This window comes from Lemur catta, chromosome 4 (assembly GCF_020740605.2).
Source record: "Lemur catta isolate mLemCat1 chromosome 4, mLemCat1.pri, whole genome shotgun sequence".
NCBI classification, from domain to species: Eukaryota; Metazoa; Chordata; class Mammalia; order Primates; family Lemuridae; genus Lemur; species Lemur catta.
The window spans coordinates 104,112,043-104,134,681 of NC_059131.1; the positions used below are offsets into that span (position 1 = coordinate 104,112,043).

Genomic DNA, 22,639 nt, shown 5'->3' on the forward strand with positions numbered 1-22,639 from the left:
CTTGCAAAGATATGATTCGGCACATTGAGAAAAGTAGAAGTAAACTAGGGAAATGGGGAACTCTGCACATTACCCCCAAAATGCCCAACCACATGTTTCTCAAGTGAACATTTAAATATTAAAAGACCCACCTGCTCGGCTCACACAGCCACTAAGACTGCACACCCCACAGGGACAGCAGTAGCGCCCGCCACTCTTATGCATCCCTTTTGCCAGAAGGGTCACAACAGAAACTGTACCTACTTTTAGGAAACACCCACCCCAGTGCTTTTGTATTTTGCCAAAATGAAGCCAATCACCTGGAGAGTAAACAGATGAAATGCCATAGGAAACAACAATTTAACTTTTTTAAAAAATTGAGGATAAGCTAAAGTATTTGTAATAACTCGTTTTAATATAAACTTTTAATCTCAATTTCAAACCAAGTCTGCATCATTTTTATTGAATCAACATCTAAAAATGTGACAGGCTCTCTTCTCTTCACTGCAATTGAGATAAGCCTTTAAAAGGACAAATTAAAAGAAAGCAGTTGGACACAGCTACTAGAAATTCTCTCTCTCAAATGGAATGATTCTACCACCAACAGTCTCATGGCATGGAAGCCTGTGTCACTACTGGGTAATTTTCCTTCTCCTCTCAAACAAACCAGAAAGGGACCGGGTGCTGAAGAAAACCAGCAGTCAGATTCCATCAGACACAGAGACTACCTTGTAAATTATCTCAACTTTCAAAGGGACAAGCAGACTAGAACTAATAGCTAAAGCAGAAAACTGGCTTTTAAAATATATCCATCCAACCATTTTACAGACCTCAAAGAGGTGTGTTTAAACCAATTGGATGCTTAATTTGGATCACTGCAAAGCGAAACCAAACAACGAACACCTCTCTAACCCTTCTATTATTCTGAGCAATAAAACATGCAGTGCATGTTACATTGCAATACATGTTACTTTCTGTTTAAAAGCATAGATTCTTCTGCCCTGCAACACTGAAGAAGCAATTTATAAGACGGAGTCTAAATCTCTCTTCAAACCACAGATATAGGGGAAATATCATTATATCTGCGAAAATCTCCTAATAAGGAGAAAATAATGTTAGATTATGAGCTATAAATAAGAGAATGTGGTTAAGTCTTAAAATAAGTATGTTAAGAGAAAGTATACAGTTAAGACAAAAATCATCTGATTTTAGTTAACTAAACATATGGTAGTATATTTATTAATTTCAACTTTTTATTAAGGAATTTTTCAAACACAGAAAAGTTAAAATAGTAGTACAATGAGCACCCATTTATTTTCCATCTATATTTGACAATTGATTACATCTTCAGAATTTGTTTTATCTAATTATGCATATGTGCAAATAAACATAAATATTTGCAAATATAAATAAAGATAGGTAACATTTGAAAAACATCTGAAGGTATAATGACACTGAACCCATAAATATTTCGGTCTACATCTTCTAAGAGAATAAAGACATTCTCATACCTAACAGGAAGGATATACTCAGAACGATACCTTGTGTCATTAGGACTCAACTGCTTTAAGAATACATTGTAACCATTTTCACATAACAGTTAAGATTTTCAATGAACTTTAATTCCTTTTCAACTTTGTCTCCAAGTCTCCTTTACATACTCCAAAGAGAGAAAACTACTCAGTTATATCATGCACGGTTCCCACTTTCCCATCTGGACATCTACTCTTCTCTCTGCTAATAGGTCCTGTTTCTCTCTAGTTTCTATATATGCAAACAGTCCCCTTTCTTCCAGATCCACAGCAAATGAAATCTCACATAAATGTCTCCCTCCCCAATCACAGACGAAGCAACCTACCGTTGCTTTGCTATTTTCTTCTCATAGTGTCATTTGTACACATCCCTTGATGCTCTCTTGGATAAAGACAACTGCTTATTTACTTCTATACTGCTCTTAGGACTTCCTCAGGTTTATAAAAGATACTCTATAAATAATTGTTAAATAGCTAAGTAAAAAAAAAAAATTCTAATTTTATGTGTCAAGGAAAAGTTAAATTATGAAAAGAGTAAAAAGGAGTGTTTTATCCTATATAAATTCCTTTCATGTTTATAAATCCACCTCCTATTCTTGAAAACCAAATCACTTGCTTAGTTTACTGAAGTACTCTCAGTATGCGTAAAGCAATCTTTGAAAACTGTAAAATGTATTTACCTTCTCATTATTGTAGTAAGAAATGCTAAGGCCATCAAATTTCACCCATCTCTTCTGAAACATGCGTTTTCTGCAAAACATATGAAATTGTTATTTTACATTCAAGTACCATGAACTTGGATTTTAAATGCATTTACAATATAACCATGTAAATATATTCCCATTTGCTGTTAAACAGTATAGACAAAAATAAGCTATGACAATGTACAGTATTTGGCATGGTACACAGAAAAAAATATGCATAATAACACTTTCTAGTCAGTTGACCTAGGAGTTTTAAAAAACGATACTGTTAATAGTGTTGTCCTTCACATTTTTAAGGTTCAGTGCAAAACAAAGTGTGGTCAGAAAAACTATCACTGAACCTATTTTCCTTAATGAAGATAATCCTTCAATGAATATATGTTTTCATCCCTTATTAAGCTGATACACCTACTTCATCTTAATTTTGGCTTTCAGTCATAAATTATATTTTGCTAAAATAACAAAACTTTGATAATTGGATTTACATAGATAAAATATTCAACTATGACTAAATAAGCTGAAAGAGCTCTGTGCAAATATAATCATTTATGATCATTCAAAATTCAGTGAAACATTAACATTTTTGAAAGAGGCTCATATGAAAGACAGATACCATTTAAAATGGTTACTGACATGAAAAGCAAAAGCAAAATAATATATCACATGCTTCCTATTTAGGCTTAAACGAGGAAACAACTTTTTCTGACTACATTAGGAAGGAATGAAGAACTACCTCTACTTAAGCCTGTTTTTTATTTTATTTTATTCCTCTTCCTGAAGTCAGGCAATCCTACAGGTTCTAACTATCCTAATCCTCTACATCTGCGGTCCCTAGCCCCTAGACCACAGAGGGTACCAGTCTGTGGCCCGTTAGGAACCAGGCCTACAGCAGGAGTGAGCAGCGGGTGAGCAAGGGAAGCTTCCTCTGTATTGACAGCCACCCCCTCACTCCCATCGCCGCCTGAGCTCCGCCTCCTGTCAGGTCAGCAGCAGCCTTAGATTCTCATAGGAGCCGAACCCACTGTACACTGCGCATGCCAGGGATCTAGGTTGCGGCTCCTCATGAGAATCTAATGCCTGATGACCTGTGGTGGGGCTGAGGCGGTGATGCTAGCACTAGGGAGCGGCTGCAAACACAGATTACCATCAGCAGAGAGGTTTGACTGCACAATAAATGTAATGTGCTTGAAGCATCCCAAAACCATCCCTCCCTCCCCCATTCCATGGAAAAACTGTCTCCCATGAAACTGCTCCCTCATGCCAAAAAGGTTAGGGACCACTACTCTACATGGCTCTCAGTTCGAATTCATACCATCTAGATGCTTTTAGCCCTTAACACAGATAATAGATGGAAACTAACTTCCTATTAAAAAAAAAAAAATGTCATTTTTAAAACAAATAGGTAAACATCAGCCAGGTCTACCTTTTGCTTTTGCAGTTTTCTAATATGTTTAAAATGAGAAATTGTTGTAACTTTCTGTGGCTTTTAGAAGATTTAGACAATTGGCAAAAGAACTTCAGGGAGTGTGAAAAGCTTCTCTTCTAGGCTACTTCCCCAGCCCCACATCTAGTATTCAACTGAAATACAAGCCTCTTACATTAATCATTAGCAAATTTATTCCACTTAAAATTAGACCAAATCTGATCAAATGGAGAAAACTTTTGAACATCATCAGTGCAGACATTTTCACATCCTTGAATTTATTATGAATAAGAACATGTAAAAACGTTAAAATCATATAACCACAACTGACTACCAGCCCTCTTTCCATTTATTTCCTCATCTTTCTCCTTTGTAACATCTCTTGGCCTGTCTAGAATGTGTTTTCTTCCCACTGCAACATCCAGCAGTGTTACAGACATCTGGTTTCTCTTTCTTCTAGCAACCCAAGTGTCATTCAAATTCCCAGCATTAAAAGTTAACAGGTAAAGAAATATTAAGCAAACACACAATGATTATACATTGATTAATCACTTTGCACTCATTTCATGTTTTTATCTTCCATAAAGACAGGCAAATACACACCTTCCCACACAATCCCAACAGCAACTCAATAAATCAAGGCTTTGTTTTGGGCCCCCACCAACCTTGCATTGTGAGTGGGAGCAAGCTAGAGCTCAGCAGCACATACAATCCTCCATTTTAAAATAAAAATAATCAACATCTGTGGGGAGACAGAGGCCTCAGGACCTTCCCATTACACAGTCTATTCCCTTTGCTAACTCATCTTTCAGAGTTATACCTAAACCCTCTGCACAGAAATTCCTTCCCTGATGACCCAATCCAAAGCAGATCCCAAAGTTACTCTTTCTCAAAGTGTAATCTCTAATTACACGGAATGTCTGTCTCCTGCACCAGCCCTTACACTTTATAAGGAGAAAGTTCATGAATGTTTCGTTCTCTACTATATGATCAGCAACCAACACAGAGACAAATGCGGAACTGAAAAAGAATTTGCTGCATGAATGAGTGATGTGACTAAGCACAATCCTTTTTGCAACATCATCAGGATAACAGACAAAATAAAACCTCAAACGACAGCCCCCATATAATCAGTATCTTCTAGAAAAAAAAAAAAAGAATAGGAGAAGGCAGTATAACTTTAGAGAACTCAGAATTAAATCCAACACTTCAAAACCTGCCAAAACATCAAATAAAAAAGGTTTTAAAATCTATTTTAACATGGCTTACATAAGATTGTTTAACTGCAGCCACTCAGACTCAAAAAGCTTTCTTAGAATCTCATCACCATCTGGATAGAAAGTTTGCAATAGGAGGCATCATCTGGGTGCTTCACATTTGTGCCCACAGAAAAACGAAGAAGAAAAGATACAAAATAGAGAGCTCAGTAGTTATTATGCCTGAGGATCAAAGGAGCCACTCCCTGACTAGCTACCTCTCCCCTCTCTCAGGCGCTGACACTGCAAAGGACATACTCTACCCTGGGCTCTCTGAGGAGAGTCAACAAAAACCTCAGCCCCTGAGAGAATCCACTGCTAGGACAGTCTCCCAGCCACTTCAGTGTTCTCTACCACCAGGTGACTACCTGATGTGTCCATCCATGTCAAACTCAATACGTTTAAAGATTACTAGATCTTCTGTAATCGTCTATAGAGGGACAGGTAAATAGGACACATCCCAGCCCACGGTGAAGCGGACGGAGAAACCACAGGTGCAGCAGGTGAAAGCGCTCTGCAGGCGGAGAGCACTGCGTGCGGTCCCGGCCGCACCTCGCCGCCAGCCACTCGCCAGCAGCCGGCCACGTCTGCGGGAAACGCTCAGCAGTGGGACCGCTGAACTACTTTTGTTCTTTGAGGAATCTCCATGCCATTTTCCAGAGGCTGTACTAGTTTGCAGTCCCACCAGCAGTGTCTAAGTGCGCCCGTCTCCGCCTCTGCGCCACCAGCACTCACGTGCACCACAGCGAGTGACACTCTGCAGCATCAGGCAGCTGGGAGCGCAGAGGAGGAGATGGGTGAAATCACACCCAGCGGGTACAGTGTGCACTATCCGGGTGATGGGCACACTTGCAACTTTGTCTCAAGCAGTACAAAAGCAATCCACATAACCAAAACATCTGTACTCCCATAATATTCTGAAATCAAAAAAAAAAAAAGAAAACAGTCTGTGGGTACGTACTTTGTGGACGCCACCCTCTGGCCACATTGCCTCTTCTCTCTAGACCCTTTTCTGCCCCAGGGCCTTTCCATAGGCCATTCTGTCTGCTTGGAAAGCTCCCTGCCTGCCCCTGACGGGCTGGCTCCTCCTCATCTGCGAGAGCTCAGCTGCAAAGCTACTCCCCCCAGTGGCCGTCTCTCACTAGCACACAGGTCCTTGGGGTCCCTGCTCTCTTGATCTAGACAGTCCTTCACTTAACACTTAGCAGGATTTATGATTACGTATTTGCTTTGCTTCATCCATCACCTATACTAGTTTTTACCCCTGACCCAGGCCTTAGTTTCCCTATCTTCTTTTTTTAAGATGCATTTTTTAGCTACATAATAATTATACATACTTATGGAGTACATGTAATATTTTGATACATGCATAAAATGTGTAATGACCAAATCAATTAGGATATCCATCTACTCAGATTTTGAGATCCTTGAGTACAGAAACCACTTCTATTTTGTGTATCAGTGTAACACCAGTGACTACCCCAGTTCCTAGCATATAAAATGTGTTTAATATTTAGTGAACAAATAAATATATTTTTCACTGAAAGATGCCCACTCAAGTTTGTATTTTATAAATATAGAAAATAAACACCATTGAAACATTTGCCCCTTAATTTCATTTTTTTTGCTTTTTTTCAAATACTAAAGACCAGATTCTTTTTTTTTTTTTTTTTTTTTTTTTTGAGACAGAGTCTCACTCTGTTGCCCGGGCTAGAGTGAGTGCCGTGGCATCAGCCTAGCTCACAGCAACCTCAAACTCCTGGGCTCAAGCAATCCTCCTGCCTCAGTCTCCCGAGTAGCTGGGATTACAGGCATGCGCCACCATGCCTGGCTAATTTTTTCTATATATTTTTAGTTGTCCAGCTAATTTCTTTCTATTTTTAGTAGAGACAGGGTCTTGCTCTTGCTCAGGCTGGTCTCAAACTCCTGAACTCAAGGGATCCGCCCAGCTCAGCCTCCCAGAGTGCTAGGATTACAGACAGCGCCACCACGCCCCGGCCCCAGATTCTTTATATGAAAAAAAAAAAAAAAGGTAGACCTACCTTGTTATTAAACAGCAACAACAAAAAACAGAGTCCATAGAAAGCTTGGAATGCTCACCATTAATTTTCATGTAGCTTTAAAATACATTTTAGAATTAAATTTTTAACCACCTTCTCTCGCCAACGCCTAGGCCCTGGCATCTACCATTGTATTCTCTGTTTCTATGAGTTCAACTTTTTTAGATTTTACATGTAAGTGATGTTGGCCAAAAGGTACAAATGTTCAGTTATAAGAAGAATAAATTCTAGAGAGCTAATGTGCAGCACGGTGATTACAGTTAATAATAATCTACACCTAAAATTTGCTAAGAGATCTTACGTGTTCTCACCACACACAAAAAAGGGTAACCCTGTGACATGAGGGTTACATTAATTAACTTGTTTGTGGTAATCATTCATGATGGATATCCAAATAATCATGCTGTAAACCTTAAATATATACATTCTTATTTGTCAGTCAGACTTCAATAAAGCTGGAAACAAAAAGAAAAAAATTTTAGTTCTTTAAAATTTATGCATTTGATGTTTTCCTACTTAAAACTGTAAAATAACCAATTTAAGATGTTTCCAAAACTAATTTATATAAAGATTGGATAATCTTATTGCTCATTAAACATGTCAACATTCAATTAAGTATTTTCTGCATGTGAATTGCAACACTCAATTCTAATAATTGGTTAATTAAAGGATAAGAACTTATACTGAAATCCTTTCTCACAGTAGTGAATGGAAGTTTAGATTAATATTGTAAACTCTACAAGTTAATCAAAATTTCAACTAAGTAATCAAAAGCAGATCTTGAGACGTACCGTGCTTCTAAATGCCAATGTAAATTTTTAAGTTAATGTTGGAGAATACTAAATTTTAAGAATTATCTTTTCTATGCAAGAGTTGAATATTTCTCCCACATATTTATAAAAGTTTATTTGGTATCAGGCAACTAATTCCACAGAAATTATATATTATTAATATACATACTATTAAAGGTTGCTAAAGTACTGTTTTCTCTGAAGTTTTGCTTTTCCCTTAAATTTCATTAAACAGCTTAATTTGTTTCATAAACGTTAAAAAAAAAGATAAGGTATAAAAGACAATGCCATCTTAGCCATTGTTCCTACTACTACACAATAGAAATTAGATCTGAAGTAATGATGATTACACAGAAAAGAGACTTTAGAGTTTCAGTCAATAAAGAACTTACTTGGCACTAAGTAAGAAAAATAGCAAACACTTATACAGTGCTTTGTTCCAGACACTATACCAAGCCACAAACAGATACTAACACATTTAATCCTCCAAACTACCACGAGACAAGTAATATTTTTATCCCCATTTTACAGATGAAGGCACAAAGGCTTTGGTTGTTTAAATACAATAATTTGCCCAAGTTAGACAACTAGTAAAGAACACATCAGGGAGTCAAATCCAGGCAGTCTCTTCCCAAACACCGTGCTAACCACCACACAAAACAGACTTTAGCACATTTTATAGCAAAGCATCCTGGACATCCCTTCAGGTAGTACTAACATTTGACCTCTACACATTTTCTGTGTGAGTTCAATCTTGCAAAGTGCTTCAGAATTCCATCAGGAAAAAAGGTAAAGTAGATACGAAACCCATTAGCCTGGGTTTTATCTTATTTTGTTTTTAGAGTTCTGAAGGGAAACATTTCTTTAAGAAGCTTTTTTAGAATAATTTATAAGGCTTGTGCAGTATTATTGAACGGATTTCTATAAACTCTTCCCTTGAGCTCTGGTAGGGCAGGTGGTGTAAAGTTTCAACTGCTTTCATAAAAACAGCTTCACCATCTGGTATCAGTTTTTGTTGTCTCAAAATGTTTTTCTTAAAAATTCTTTTTTAACAACACTGTATACACACACAATTAAATCTCTATTTATGAAGTATTCACATAGAGGCACTCCTGTTTAATTTCATTCCTAAGTGCCAGCAGAGTTTTCTTTTTTTAAAGACTACATCTGTAAGCTTAAAAAAAAAAAAAATCTGAAAATCTAACAAGCATGCTAAACAATGGTATCAATTTAAGGTGTCATAGGCTACCAAACTGTCACCCTTAAAAAAATCACACAACTGGAATGAGTCTCAAAGGCACTATGTCAAATTTATGGCTTTTATTAATCATGGTATTTTAAATCATCAGAAACATACTTCTCAATTATTCTAAACAATCTCAAAGAAAAAAAGATATCGTCAACATGCTGTTCCAGATTCATCTGCCTTGTTTACATAATCCTAAAGAATGATAGCATATTTTCTCTTATTCCCTCCTTTAACCCTCACTAGACTATTTTTAGACCTCCTATAATCTCCAAATGTATAGATTTTTTATTTACCTAATTGCTCATGTTTTATTCAGCTAATTATTAATTTTATCTAATTACTCTTCTAAATATAAGGCTTTTAAATGATGCAGTATTAGTAATGAAGTATTTTATAGAGAGAGATGCAAGGAATTACTAAAATATTTCTATAAATATTTAGGCCTTATTTTTAAACAAACTAAAGTGATAATTTCCAAGATTATATCAACTAAATGAGTTGTGGCCAAAAATCAAAAATTCTCTTCAATAACAGCTTCTAACTCTGCTATACCTACATTTTTAAACAACAACAAAAAAAGGTATTCAACATAAAATTTCAGAGACTATAAAGACTTTTGGAAATCAGCAATAAAGCCTGAATTTTAATGTGCATTTACCAATTTATAAAATGCTTACAAAAAGCCTAGTGCTTACATGATGTGGTATATGAAAATCTATGTTAAAAGAGTCACGCCTCTTTATTTTATGGGATCATACTCTAAAAATTCCAACATGAACCAGCTTGCAGTTAAGGTGATCAATTAAAAGCTTGCATTTACTTCTACTCCACCCCAAACATCACTAAAAGATTTCAAAGGATTCAAAGTATAAATAAAAACAAATACCCACAAAACAACATTGACCAGAGAAGTAGATGACAGTAGTAATATTTAGAAATCTGGAAAGGAGAAAGAAGGATAAGAACTGATTGCTAAACCAGCATTAGGATCAAATTAAGAGGAAAACCAATTTATCCCCACAGAGCCTCAGAAAGTCTCAGGAAATACGAGCATCAGGTAACCTGGAAGTGACTATGAAGGCAAGGCCGAGGTGCGGAGAATGGGAAGATGTATGGAAAGACAGTTCAAGATGTAGACTGGCACCCCCCACTGCCCCACCCCAGAATCCTTCTCTCACTTCACACTGCTGGGAAACTGTCCCCCACCGCTTATCCAGCAGAACAGTAGAACTGTGTTCACTGGAGAGGGTAGAACAGAGGTCTCTGGACTGGGAGAACCCAGGCAGGGCTGAAAGTAGGGAACTGCATTAACAACAGCAGAGTAAAATTCTGCATCATAACTATTGATGCTCAAAGTCCATTTTCCCTACTAAGCCCCCAAAAAGCTGGTTACCAGGCTGACAACCCTCAGGAAGAAGATTAATTTCAATAATACTAGCATGAGGATTCTCCATCAAAATGTATTAGGAAAATGCCAACCATGATCATCTTACAAAAAACAGTCAGCAAGACCCATTAGATCCTACGTGCTTCTAGTCAGCTTTGCAGTATCTCACTTTAAAGTGAACAGCCCAAGATTAACAAAACATTTGAGGAAAACACCTCAGAGGTAAAAGATGTAGAAGAGCCCCCCCCAAAAAAAATTTAAAGGAAACAGACTCTACACTAAATGAAAGCTTCCAAAAAAGTATTAGCATTCTCAAAGAGGTAAGAGAATATATTGTATCTCTAAAACAATAACACTATGCTACTAAAAAAATAGTGAAAAGAAAGTGCTTTGTATATTAAGGACAAAATACAAAAAAAAAAAAAAGTAGGTTAGAAATACCATTAGAGAAACTTTCCAGTTGGCAAAAATGAAAAATAAAAAAGCTAGATTTTGATCAGTGTTTTGGGGCAAGAGGTCCAACACCAAACTACCAGGAATTCTAGAAAGACAAAACAGAAGAGTTATTGCAGAAATAAACAAGAAAACCTCCTGGAACTGAAAAATAGGCTATACAGAAAGGATCAAGAGTCAGATTTCTCAGAACCCCCTCTAGAAGGCTAGGGATCTAGAAGCCTATGGTTTGCTGATCTGGAGAGAGTATTATTTCCAAATTATCAATAAGCATGTTAGAAGAAAAAGAAATTTTCAAACAAGCAAGTTCTCAAAAAATTTATGTCCTATCTATCTTTTTTGGGGAAGCTTCCAGGAGCTGTGCCTTATTCAAAGAAAAGGCGAGGGTGGAGAGGCAATGACGTGAGATTCAGGAAAGACAGAAACACAAGAGGGAAGTGCAGAGAATCCCCAGAAGGATGAGGAGGAGCTCTCAGGGCGCCGATTGTCCAGCGGCCTGGAGAACAGCCAACGCATGCTACAGTCTTCTCGGGTGTCTGCAAAATAACACAATTGATAGGTATACATATTTTTTGGTTACTTCTGAGATTTATAGCTCTTAGGAAGAATTTTCAAATGAATGAATAAGTACATAAACAATTAGGCAAACAAAAAAAATCAATTATTAATCCAAGGAAAACTAAAAGCTGTAAAGGAAAGAAAAATCAATCATATTATGCTACATAGCTCAAATATGAGTAGCATTTGAAGTCATAGGAATACAAAACTAAACTATAGGCCAGGCACGGTGGCTCATGCCTATAATCCTAGCACTTTGGGAGGCCAAGGTGGGAGGATCTCTTGAGGCCAGGAGCTCAAGACCAAACTGGGCAACACAGCAAGACCCTGTCTGTACAAAACATAAAAATACTAGCCAGGAATGGTGGAGCATGCCTGTAGTCCTAGCTACCAGAGAGGTAGAGGCAGAAGAATTGCTTGAGCCCAGGAGTTTGAGGTTGCAGTGAGCTATGATGATTCTATCATACTCTAACCTGGGCAACAGAGGAGACTCTGTCTCAAAAATAATGAATGAATGAACTAATTAAATGAAATTATAGCTATAACCTAAATATTTTACATAACTATATTAAAAGGAAAAGAACTGTGTCTATGCTACAAGGGAAGGGGACAGTGGTGAAAATTAGTAAATATGATCTTTCATGGTGGTACATCCATAATTAGCTCCTAACACTGAAAAACCAAAAAAAAAAATAAAATAAAATTTTATTAAGAAACATAAAGTAAACACCAAGAGAGACTACTAAAAAACTTGAAAGTTACAGGTGAAATGGCTCATGCCTGTAATCTCAGCAATTTGGGAGGCCAAGGTTGGAGGATTGTTTGAACCCAGGAGTTTGAGACCAGCCTGAGCAACATAGTGAGACTTCATCTCTACAAAAAAATTGTTTTAATCAGCCAGGTATAGTGGCGCATGCCTGTAGTCCCAGCTACCTGGGAGGCTAAGGCAGGATGATCACTTGACCCCAGGAGTTCGAGGTTACAGTGAGCTATGATTGCACCACTGCACTGTAGCCTGGGTGACAGACTGAGCTTGTGTCTCAAAAAAAAATAAAAATAAAAAAAGTTGAAACTGTCTGCCTCTCGTAAAGGAACTGAAGGGGATGAAAATTTGCTATATATATATATATTTTTTTTTTAATAAGCCACGTAGAATTTTCTAACACAAACTATTTACTTTTATAACAACTAAAAATTTGAATTTTAGAACTTCAGGGTGAACACATGATTTCTTTACCTTATATTTGTGAAGGTAAGCACTGACTAGGACATACTTTTAGTAACATTATCCAAGGTCACCTGCAATAAAATGGTATTCTTCTGAAGAGAGAGAAAACTGAGGTTTACTGAGCACCAACTAAGAGTCAGGCCCCAAGTTACCTACTTTTCTAAATGATCCCATAGAGAAGTCTTAACCTTACACTTTAATGTGGGAAATGCAGCTTCGAAGAAATTGACTCACATAGCAACAGAACAGTGTCTTGACAACGCTAACTTCAGTCTCTGGTTCCAATGCCCTATTCTTTTCTCTGCAACTAGATTGTCTAAAAGTAATTAACCACATTATTTTAATGGAGACTACAACTAAATTATTTTTCCTCAAACTACAAATAAATACTAAAACTTTTCTTTTTGGCGTAATCTTTACCAGCGGCAAGTGATTTGAGAAACAATCAACCTATTTGCAGTTATGAAATGATACTTTTTTATCAGGGATTTAAGATTCAATTTTAAGCTCAACAAGGTGATTGATGTATCACCCTAGTCAGCTAGAGACTCACCAACTTCCCACAACAGTTGTCTTTCACTGAAAGCCTAGCTAGAAAAGAGCATCACCAGGGGACGTGAGGCGCTCAGACACGTGGGCACCCAGGTGGGGCACAGCTCCACGAAAGCAGCCCTGGAGATGGACTTTGGCTGGGAAATCGGTCACCTACAAAGGCACAGACGGTATAAACTCTGAACTCGCACCAGGTCGTAGGCTACTAGCTTCTGAGTGCTCTGACACCCAGCCATCGTCGGCATCTGACCTTTTCTTGGTAACTGACCATTGGCTTTTCCATTTTCCCTAGTTCTCAGTTCACTGGGAACATGCTTTTCCCTGGTAGTCTCTCCCTCCCAGTCCTAGAGCCCAGCCTTGCATTTTCAGTAAAATAACCCTACCTCCGCTTTGGCCTTAACCCCTGCTCACTGCCTCGTGCATCAGCACTCCAGACATCACCTGCCTCAGGGCCTTTCCACTCTCTCTAGCCGGAGAAGTGTTTCATCTAAAAATGTCAGCTAAAATCTTATCCATTTTCCAAAGGCAAATTCAACTGCCTCTTTTCCTCCCTGGAAGGTCTTTGAAGAAATGCTTTCTCAACCCTCTATAACCTTATGACTCTATACTCGGTAACCCTTTCTGTACCAATTATTATATTCTGTCTTTTGGTCTTACTGTCATGTGTATATATTTCTTTTCTGCCCTAAATGGAATATACACAAAGACAAGGAACACATCTTGCTCATCTTTGTACTCCTCCACCTCAAACTGCTGAGTTAACTGTTGAGCTTCTGATGTCTCAGGCTCACACTATCATTTTAATCTTCCTCATGATTAAAAAACCTTAAAAATTGTAACAAAAGAGGTATTAAGCTGAGAAATAAAATTCTAAAACATCTTGTCAAATAAAGTACAAATTCCTTAATATACATAGCAGTTTTTATAAATATGCTCAGTGTGTTATGCTCAACACCCAAACAACTTTAGAAAATAGTTAAGTTAAAAAAAAAAATGAAAAGGCACAGTGGCTCACGCCTGTAATCCTAGCATTTTGGGAGGCCAGGGCAGGAGGACTACTTGAGGTCAGGAGTCTGAGACCAGCCTAAGCAAGAGCAAGACCCCTGTCTCTACAAAAAGTAGAAAAATTAGCTGGACATGGTGGCACATGCCTGTAGTCCCAGCAACTCAGGAGGCTGAGGCAGGAGGATGGCTTGAGCCCAGGAGTTTGAGGTTGCTGTGAGCTATGATGATGCCACTGCACTCTAGCCAGAAGACAGAGTGAGATCCTGTCTCAAAAAAAAAAAAAAAAAAAAAGTCAGAAGGGTTTCCTTGTTGCAGATAGACCTGGACACTGCAATTTATGTATCTCCTACAAAAGGGGCAACACATTCAACCATATCCTCCTTTTTTTATAGCAATTTATAGGACTCTTTCTATGAGTTACATATTTGGGAAATACGAAAATAAATTGTATCTAGTCTTTCATATTTACATCTATACAGATCTGCTGAAAAGCTTGAGCTTATTAATTACAGATGGGAAAAGGTAGGGGAGAAGAATTTTTTTTAAATCCTAAAAACCCAGTGAGATGTTATTAAAAGCAAGTATCATTTAATAATTTTTCATCTCGTTTGACTTGTTTGAAACACTGGTAACAGCCCCAACTTTGACATTTCATCAAGTTTCTTTCATATAATTTTTAAAACCACTAGTCTTAGTCATATTATATTTAGGTTATTCAAATATTTAAATAACTTCATACTTTGAAAATGTTTCAGTATTTCTTTTGTTGTATGATGTTATACAATTATTTTAACTAAACATTGGACAGTTTTCATATACTGTGCACTGATTGAGAACTGGCATTTCCATTTCAAAAGCAAATAGACACTTAACTATGTGAAATAAGTTCAGATCATGAATTATTTTGTTTAATACCACTCATTAAACAAAAGACAGTTTCAAAAGCTACAAGAAAAAGTATAAACTGGAGTGTGGTTGTTTTAAAACTGTGTTTTGATAATTCATGTATATGTCTTTAAGGGAGAAACATATTATAAAATAGACTGAGAGTTCACTATTCTGTTAATGTATACCGGCTCTATCAATAGCACCGACAGATTTTCATCTGCTAACTTACTGTTGAGTTCGGCAATTTGCATTACAAAGTCCTTCTATTTTTTTTAAATAGCTGTTTTAGAAAAATTAAAAGAAAAAATAATGTCTAATGCTAGGTTTTTACTGATTCTTTTTCAACAACAAATACTAAGCATCCACCACGTGCTAGGCAATGCTCTACGAAGGCTATCGAAGTGCAAGGAAAGCAATGTAGATGACTGTCCCCCTGGAGCTTGTATGAAAGAAATAAATCATCTGGGCTAGGAGCCCTGAAGAAGAAAATATCTGAAGAGTGAGGGGGCAGCCGGGAGACGGACAGTTGGTGTTACATTTGGTGGGTGGGGCCTAAACGCAAAGGAAACATTAGAGCATAAACTTGAAAGAGATGAGGTCCAAGCAATGCTGCTCTTTGGGGAAAGAGCATTTCAGGCAGAAGGGGAAGCAACTACAGAGGCCTCCAAGGAGGACTCCTGCTTTTTATTGCCTCTATATTTTATTGTAACATAGCCTTATTCATTGCCTTACATATTATCTATGCCTGCTTTCATCCTACAACTGCTGAGTTAAATAGTTGCAACAGAGACCATATGGCTGTAAAGCTTAAAATATTTATTATCTGACCCTTTACAGAAATAGTTTGTTGACACCTGCTCTATGGAATTAAGAATGCCATTTCAATCAGTGCTACCTGCACCAAAGAGACAGGTGGCCATGAGTTAAACAAGGCTCTGCAACCTCTGCATAAGGAATGGGTACTTAATGAGCATCTTAAACACCCTCACAGTAGCCTACAGAGTCTAATCGGGAAAAGAAAAATGTCAGGTTCTACTTCTGATCTAATGCATGCTTTGGGGCCGGTTATATATATTTCTTTTAAGTCACAGCAATATAATCATTTAGAAGAGTTTTTAAATTTCTTGGTGATATAACAAGCTCCTCTATTTACTTTCCTATCTCTATTCATCCTGGTATCCAGGAAAAAAACAAAAATAAAAACTTTAAGCCAGAAAACTCAATTATTTCCCCTAAAATGGAAAAATATGAATCTAGAAAACTTATAGCATCTACTCTTAGGTTCAGAATAGAAAGAATGGAAAGTCAAAGTTCTGATAAAGAGAGAGGGAAATGTAACTGTCCAGAGGTGACCAATAATTGTCAAGCTTTGTCAGCTGCCTGGAGCATAAACAGACCCGCCCTGCAAAGAGCATGATGCCACCAGAGGCCACGCAGCACCAAGCTGCTGGAGGCTCTACACCCAGGGTCCGCTAATTCTTCCAGGAGTACTTTGAGAGAGCACTGAGATCTCCCAAAATATGTGATTTTACACAAATGAAAGATTCCAGAATAGTCAAGCTGTTTCATTCCACTGGTGTGTAGACTCAACTGTGGACTCATGATTTTAATATCTGAGTATGCATTTACTAATAATACCAATGACTGATAAACACAGACAATACACACAGCAGATGATTTTGTCATCACAATATAACCAGAAAGGAGTGACACAAAATAACTGATACTAAGAAGTACTCTGCATTGGTTTATTCAAAATCAAATCTCCTAAAATGATGCAAATATATAAAGTATTAACATATAACTAACTACAAAAGTTTCGGGGTATTTTTGCTTTCTTAAGAAATGTAATTAGTCATCTAATGCTTTTTCTGGTAATATTTTTGCTAGCCAAATTATTTCAGATCAAACCAAGGATTTCTAGAAATGATGCACATTTTCAAGGAAATAGCAGAGGAAACAGCACATTGGTAGTGACTCGCCACGTTAGCAACTTGAACATGAGAGGTTTCATCCCAAAATAATTTAATAACTTGTGAGAAACATTTCAAGTAAGTATTTCAAAATGACATCCAAAAATAAGGATGCCAGAAAACAATTCTAATTAAACATAATCCCTCCCCAAAGATGCCTCAGTACTGTAAGACGCCTAAGAGACAGAAGTTTCTTTGTAAACATCTGAAAGGATAAATCTGTTTGAAAAGTATAATATTCTAGGGACTCTGACCTTCTGTGCAACGTACAAAAAATCAAAACAATATATCAATAACAGTGAAGATCTAAATCTAAAAATGACGTACTTTTTCCTAACTACAATAAGCCTTGTATCCTCAAACAGAACACTATTGAGACATGAGCAAAAGCCGAAGAGTGCAGGCTGAGTAATACTAACCCAGTCTGTGTTGTTTTTCTTTGCTACATACTGGGACACAGGATAGTACATTTTGGTGTGAAGTTAGAAAGTAACGTTAAAAATATAGGTATGCGTTCATAACTTTGCATTTTAATTTGCTGTTCAGAACCTTAATGCAGCATTGCACTGCACATCTCTCTCCTTATGCCTAGAGAATAGCATTTGCAAGTGTACTGAAAGTCCCTAAAAACTACATCTGTGTGTGTGTGTGTGTGTGTGTGTGTGTGTGTGTGTGTGTGTGTGTGTGTGGCTAACAGGCTGGGGTGGTAGGTTTAGAGATGGATAAACTTGAAAATACGCCATTTGTGAAATGAATAAATACGTACCCTTGAGGAGAGAGTTTGTCTAGCCACCCCGATTTAACCTTCCTTGCAGATGATCCATAGAAACAGGCATACGGAGATATTGAGTTTGAGGAAACGGTTGATGAATCAGCATTTCCACTTGTTGAGCTTAATGGGTAACTGTGCCTATTAACAGGGTCCAAATTCAACACTTTTTGAGTCCTAGATTTAGACGCCTTTGAATTTTTTCTTCTTAAACTCTGAAAGCATTCTTCTACCGTTGAGTATTCTGATTCGGAAGCAGAGTCTACCAGGAAATTGTTTTTGTCCTCTCGAGGTATCCAAATATCTTCCACTTTGTCTTCACTTATTTTCTCCTTCCTGTTATCATATATGCTAAATGGAAAATAATGGTGTTAACATTTCAAAGTGCTATGTCGGACTTAAAACATCACTGACATTTATTTTATTTATAAACAACTGATAACCAAAATTTAAGGCCAAGAGAATCTTAGAGTTCAATTTACCCATCTGATAATTTGTGAAACTCTTTCAGAAAAATTAAGTAGAAATCTTTCATTATCGTATGGCATATTTGGACACCAATAAAACTTTTTTTTCTTATGTATAATTTAATCTGATGGCTTTTATTTTGGAGGGTTGGGTGCATTGCAGGCAGTAAGGATGGAGATTAGCCATATTCTTTGCATCATAACTTAAATGTCTTCAATAGCACAATTAAGTGGCCAGCCCAACCTCTATTCTCTGGGCAACATCATGAACCACTAACTTACCTGTGTGGAGATCTTATTTCCCACTTGCCCCCTCTCTACTCTCCTCTAATCAACTCCAAGGACCCCATGTTCCACCATAATGTAACAAAACCGAGAGTAAGTCTGACTGCTGAGAGCGTCAGTATTGTTTTGCAATGCCAGTGAGGAATGACACCGCAGCACATGGTTAGCCAGGGAACAAGAAAGGGTCAGGGTACATCCAGCAGGTAAAGCTGTGTAATGTAATATTTACTGCAACACATTCATAATCGCTAAGCATGTTCCTACAGATTTAAGGAATGACATAATAGAGTCACTCCATCATTTATGTAAATTAAAACTCATTACAAGAATTTGCTTTGCTAATCAATGAAACAGATACGCCTGGAGTCAAATCATCTCCTTCTGGACATAGAGTTCTAAAAACCATTACTTCCTTAAAGAATGATGTAGGCTGGCCCTTGCATGTTTTGCATTATAATAGATTCATATCAAATGCTTACTGAAGATATTCAATTATTTAGCTTTAACTGATGGAAACCTACAACAGTGTTAGCCTTGGAAAATGAAAAATAGAAAATAAAATGAATGTCAGGTAATGATCCAGCATGCCAAGTTCTAAAAAAAGCTGAGGTGAAAAAAAAAAAAATTTAAGTTGCTGCCTACAAATTCACATGTGATCCAAATAACTGAACAACTGTGAATCTCTAATAAAAAGGATATATTATATTTGTAAAATTCTGCAACTCATACAGTGATATTTTGCATTACCCCTTCTTCCTTTATATCAACAAAGATTCTCATCTTTAAGGTGTAATCATGGTCACCATATATTTGCCACTTTGGGGGCGGGGGGAGTTTCAATTAGGGAAAGACAAAAATAATCTGCCACAGAACATAACGATATACATAATTCACAGAATTGAATTTAATATTTCAATGATTAACACTGATGTTATGGAATCATTTAGAAAGGAAATATTTCAACTTACCAATATAAGCTATTTTCTCAGAAATACAATATTATACTATAAATGAAAACATTTCATAACAGTTTATTCTAAAGAATTGATCATCATCAATCATGACCTCATACCTTGATCTGATGATAAAAGAGTTCCCTGCAGTAGTTGATTCCCCTTTGAGTGTTTCTTCATGGGTCCAAAATTCATTCTTTATAGACCTTTTCTATATTAAAAAATATATACATTATTGTTTTGTGTTTTGGGATTCGTGTGTGTGTGTGTGTGTGTGTGTGTGTGTGTGTGTGTAGCAATATCCTACAAAAATCCATAATATCTGAGTTTAGGTTTACTAAACAGATGTCTAATTGCTTAGATCAATTTTCAGAAAAAAAAATCAATTTAATTATTAAGACTATATTAAACAGTAGCTTTTTGAGGCCTGTTTTTACTATTTTAGTTAAATCATTAGTAAATCATCAATTCACCTAAGAAAAGAAAAGATGCTAACCAAGAACAAAATTCATGTATTTTATTCCCTTGCTTTATTTTTGTCTTCCAAATTCTTTTATCGAGACCAAGAAATAGCATAGCAAAAGAACACAAGCACTGAAGAGGAAAGACTGAGTGATAAACCAAATAATTAAAATATATAAATAATTGGAAGCCTACACACTCAGGAAGTCTGCATTTGTACACAAGGCAAAGCAAAATCTAGAGTTTCTGTGTTTTATAGGGTTTTGTTTTGTTTTGTTTTGTTTTTAATTAAAGTAACTTTATCTTGTGGCAAATTTTTAAAACTCACAATCACATTCCTGAAATCAAAATGAAAATGTTTTTAGGATATATATTTTTAAAGATATAGATTTACCATCATCTTACTGAACAAAAATTTTACTGACTAGAAATTTCATTCTTCATTATAATGAATTCCTCAAATATTAATAACTTAGAAGAAAATGAAGAGACATATATAGGTAGAAAAGCAACAAACTGATTATGGAAAAAAATTAAAATGTATGGGACTAACCTTGGAATTTTCTAGTTTCTGGAAGAGAAAGGTCTCTCCATAAGGAAAGATGGAAGATGACTTCTCTTCATTTGACTCTTGGGGAAATTATGGGATGAGAATGGAAAGATGTGAATAATATGAAATATTATTTTAAAAAAGGGAAAAAAAGCATGTGCTTAATTATTTTATAGCAATATCACAACTTCAGCTTTATTCTGTGAGAGTCCAAAATCATGTTCATAATTCTTATCCCCCAATCAATTCTCCCTGTGGTCCTCTTGTTACAGCACTCACTGTATACACCCTTCAATTCACAGCCACAACACGACTGTTTCTTAAATTGTAACCTGTCACATGTATCCTTACCAACCCCTAAAATCCACATTAATATAACCAAGTACACTGCCCACATACAACAGAAATTGTCATGGTGCCATTAACAATGGTAATTCCTAAATAAGGTAACAATCTAAATGATAGAAAATTAATCTGAATTCTATTATAATTCACAATTATAAAAATTCCACTAACAGCTAGATATCACACAAAATCCCAGAATCTACTTAATATAATTCTTCCAATACCATAGCTAATAACACACCTCTAAATAAATTATTTCAAGACAATTTCCACCACCCTTGAATTGCAATCATCTACAATAAAGAATTCTCAATACTTGTATTTCTGCTATGGCAAAAAAATTTTTAAAGATTCAGTAGTCAAGTGTTTGACATGGTATTATCGAAAAGAATGTTCCTGAACTTGTATAAGCAAAAAAAACCAAAAAGAAAGAAAAGCCTCTGTCAATGATCAATTTACCAGAGCAACAGTGTTAGCCGTTTCCTGTTACCATGGCAAAATCACTTTCCATATATCTTTTGTCCTGTTGCTCAGACTGCCAGAAACCATTTAATTTAGCTAAACGCCTTCAACTGTGGCTAATGATAAATGAAGCTTTTATTTAAAAAGCTTTTTACATTAGCATGTACAAATTTCCACAAGTCTCAGTGTATATTACTATCTTTTATTCACTCACTTTTAAAAGTGTCTGAAATAACTATGAACACTGGCAGTTATTCCCATTATTCTCTATACCACAGGTGGGCTGCCTTTTCAACCACGATTTTAACACATTAAGGCTATGAAATTGAGTGCTAACTAATTTAGAGACTTTAAACACACAGACTCACTTTGCCATGTCACAGATTTTCCAGTTGAGGTAGCAATGTTTCTTCTCTCACGGAAATAGCTTAAAGCAAAGGGGAAAATATTTATGAGTTACTATTTGAGTAAAGGATTTATTAGACAGATATACATTCTTTTGGGTAGAAAAATCAATATTAAAAAATAAGTCTGGTGTGAAATAAAGAGAAGAGCCAAATTCCACAAATGCATTTTTCTACATAGCCTTAAAAGAAGAGATTTCATCAATGGATTTTACAATATTTTCTTCTCACATCTATCATTTACAAAAATAAGTCAATGTATTTGTCCATCGCTAGCATGCACATAAAGTAATTTTAAAACTACTAGCCATACAACTTATAGAAACAAATTTACTAACTAGATTTCAGTATTTATATAGTTTTTTGTCATTAGCTTTATAATATTGAGTCAAAATGTATCTGGCTCTATGAACATAATATGAGAATACATACAAGACCTTCTTTCAAAGATCTTACAGTCTTGGGAGAAAGATATTATAGGTAATAATTTAGAATACAATACCCTAACAGCAATGACAGAGATAAACACGGTAGAAACAAGATAATGAAGACCTATTACTATAGAAAATAGTTTTATTTTCCATCTAAAGGTAAAGATGAGGACATCCTTAACTTCTCATAGATATTTGTCTGCCCAGGTAACTAGAAGCAATGAAATAATAAAGAATAGAAATAAATGAAATAAGATATGGACAAAATTTTTAAATCATTGTAACCAAAAGCTGGTTAAAATTGACAAACATCAATAAAGGAAAATAAAAGAGAGACAGACACAAATTACCAATATCAAAAACAAAAGAGAGGACATCATTACAAATCCTAAGAATATTAAATGAATAATTACAGATTAGGAAAAACTTTATGCCAATAAATTCAACAACTTAGATGAAATGGAGCAATTCTT

The 22,639-nt window shown here is 36.2% G+C and overlaps 1 protein-coding gene across 3 annotated transcripts in view; it reads right to left on the reverse strand.

The window, feature by feature from the left end:
• ARAP2 (ArfGAP with RhoGAP domain, ankyrin repeat and PH domain 2) overlaps positions 1 to 22,639 on the reverse strand; it is a 162,950-nt gene that overhangs the window by 124,502 nt on the left and 15,809 nt on the right. For all 3 annotated transcript variants that reach the window (XR_006734821.1, XM_045550494.1, XM_045550495.1), the window contains exons 2-6: positions 21,700 to 21,758; positions 20,528 to 20,604; positions 19,632 to 19,723; positions 17,805 to 18,158; positions 2,192 to 2,261 (exon numbers count right to left, since the gene is read on the reverse strand). Coding sequence is in view for 2 of the 3 variants with exons in the window: in XM_045550494.1 (XP_045406450.1) it covers positions 2,192 to 2,261; positions 17,805 to 18,158; positions 19,632 to 19,723; positions 20,528 to 20,604; positions 21,700 to 21,758 (652 nt within the window). In the remaining variant the exon portion in view is untranslated. The remainder of the gene's footprint in view (positions 1 to 2,191; positions 2,262 to 17,804; positions 18,159 to 19,631; positions 19,724 to 20,527; positions 20,605 to 21,699; positions 21,759 to 22,639) is intronic.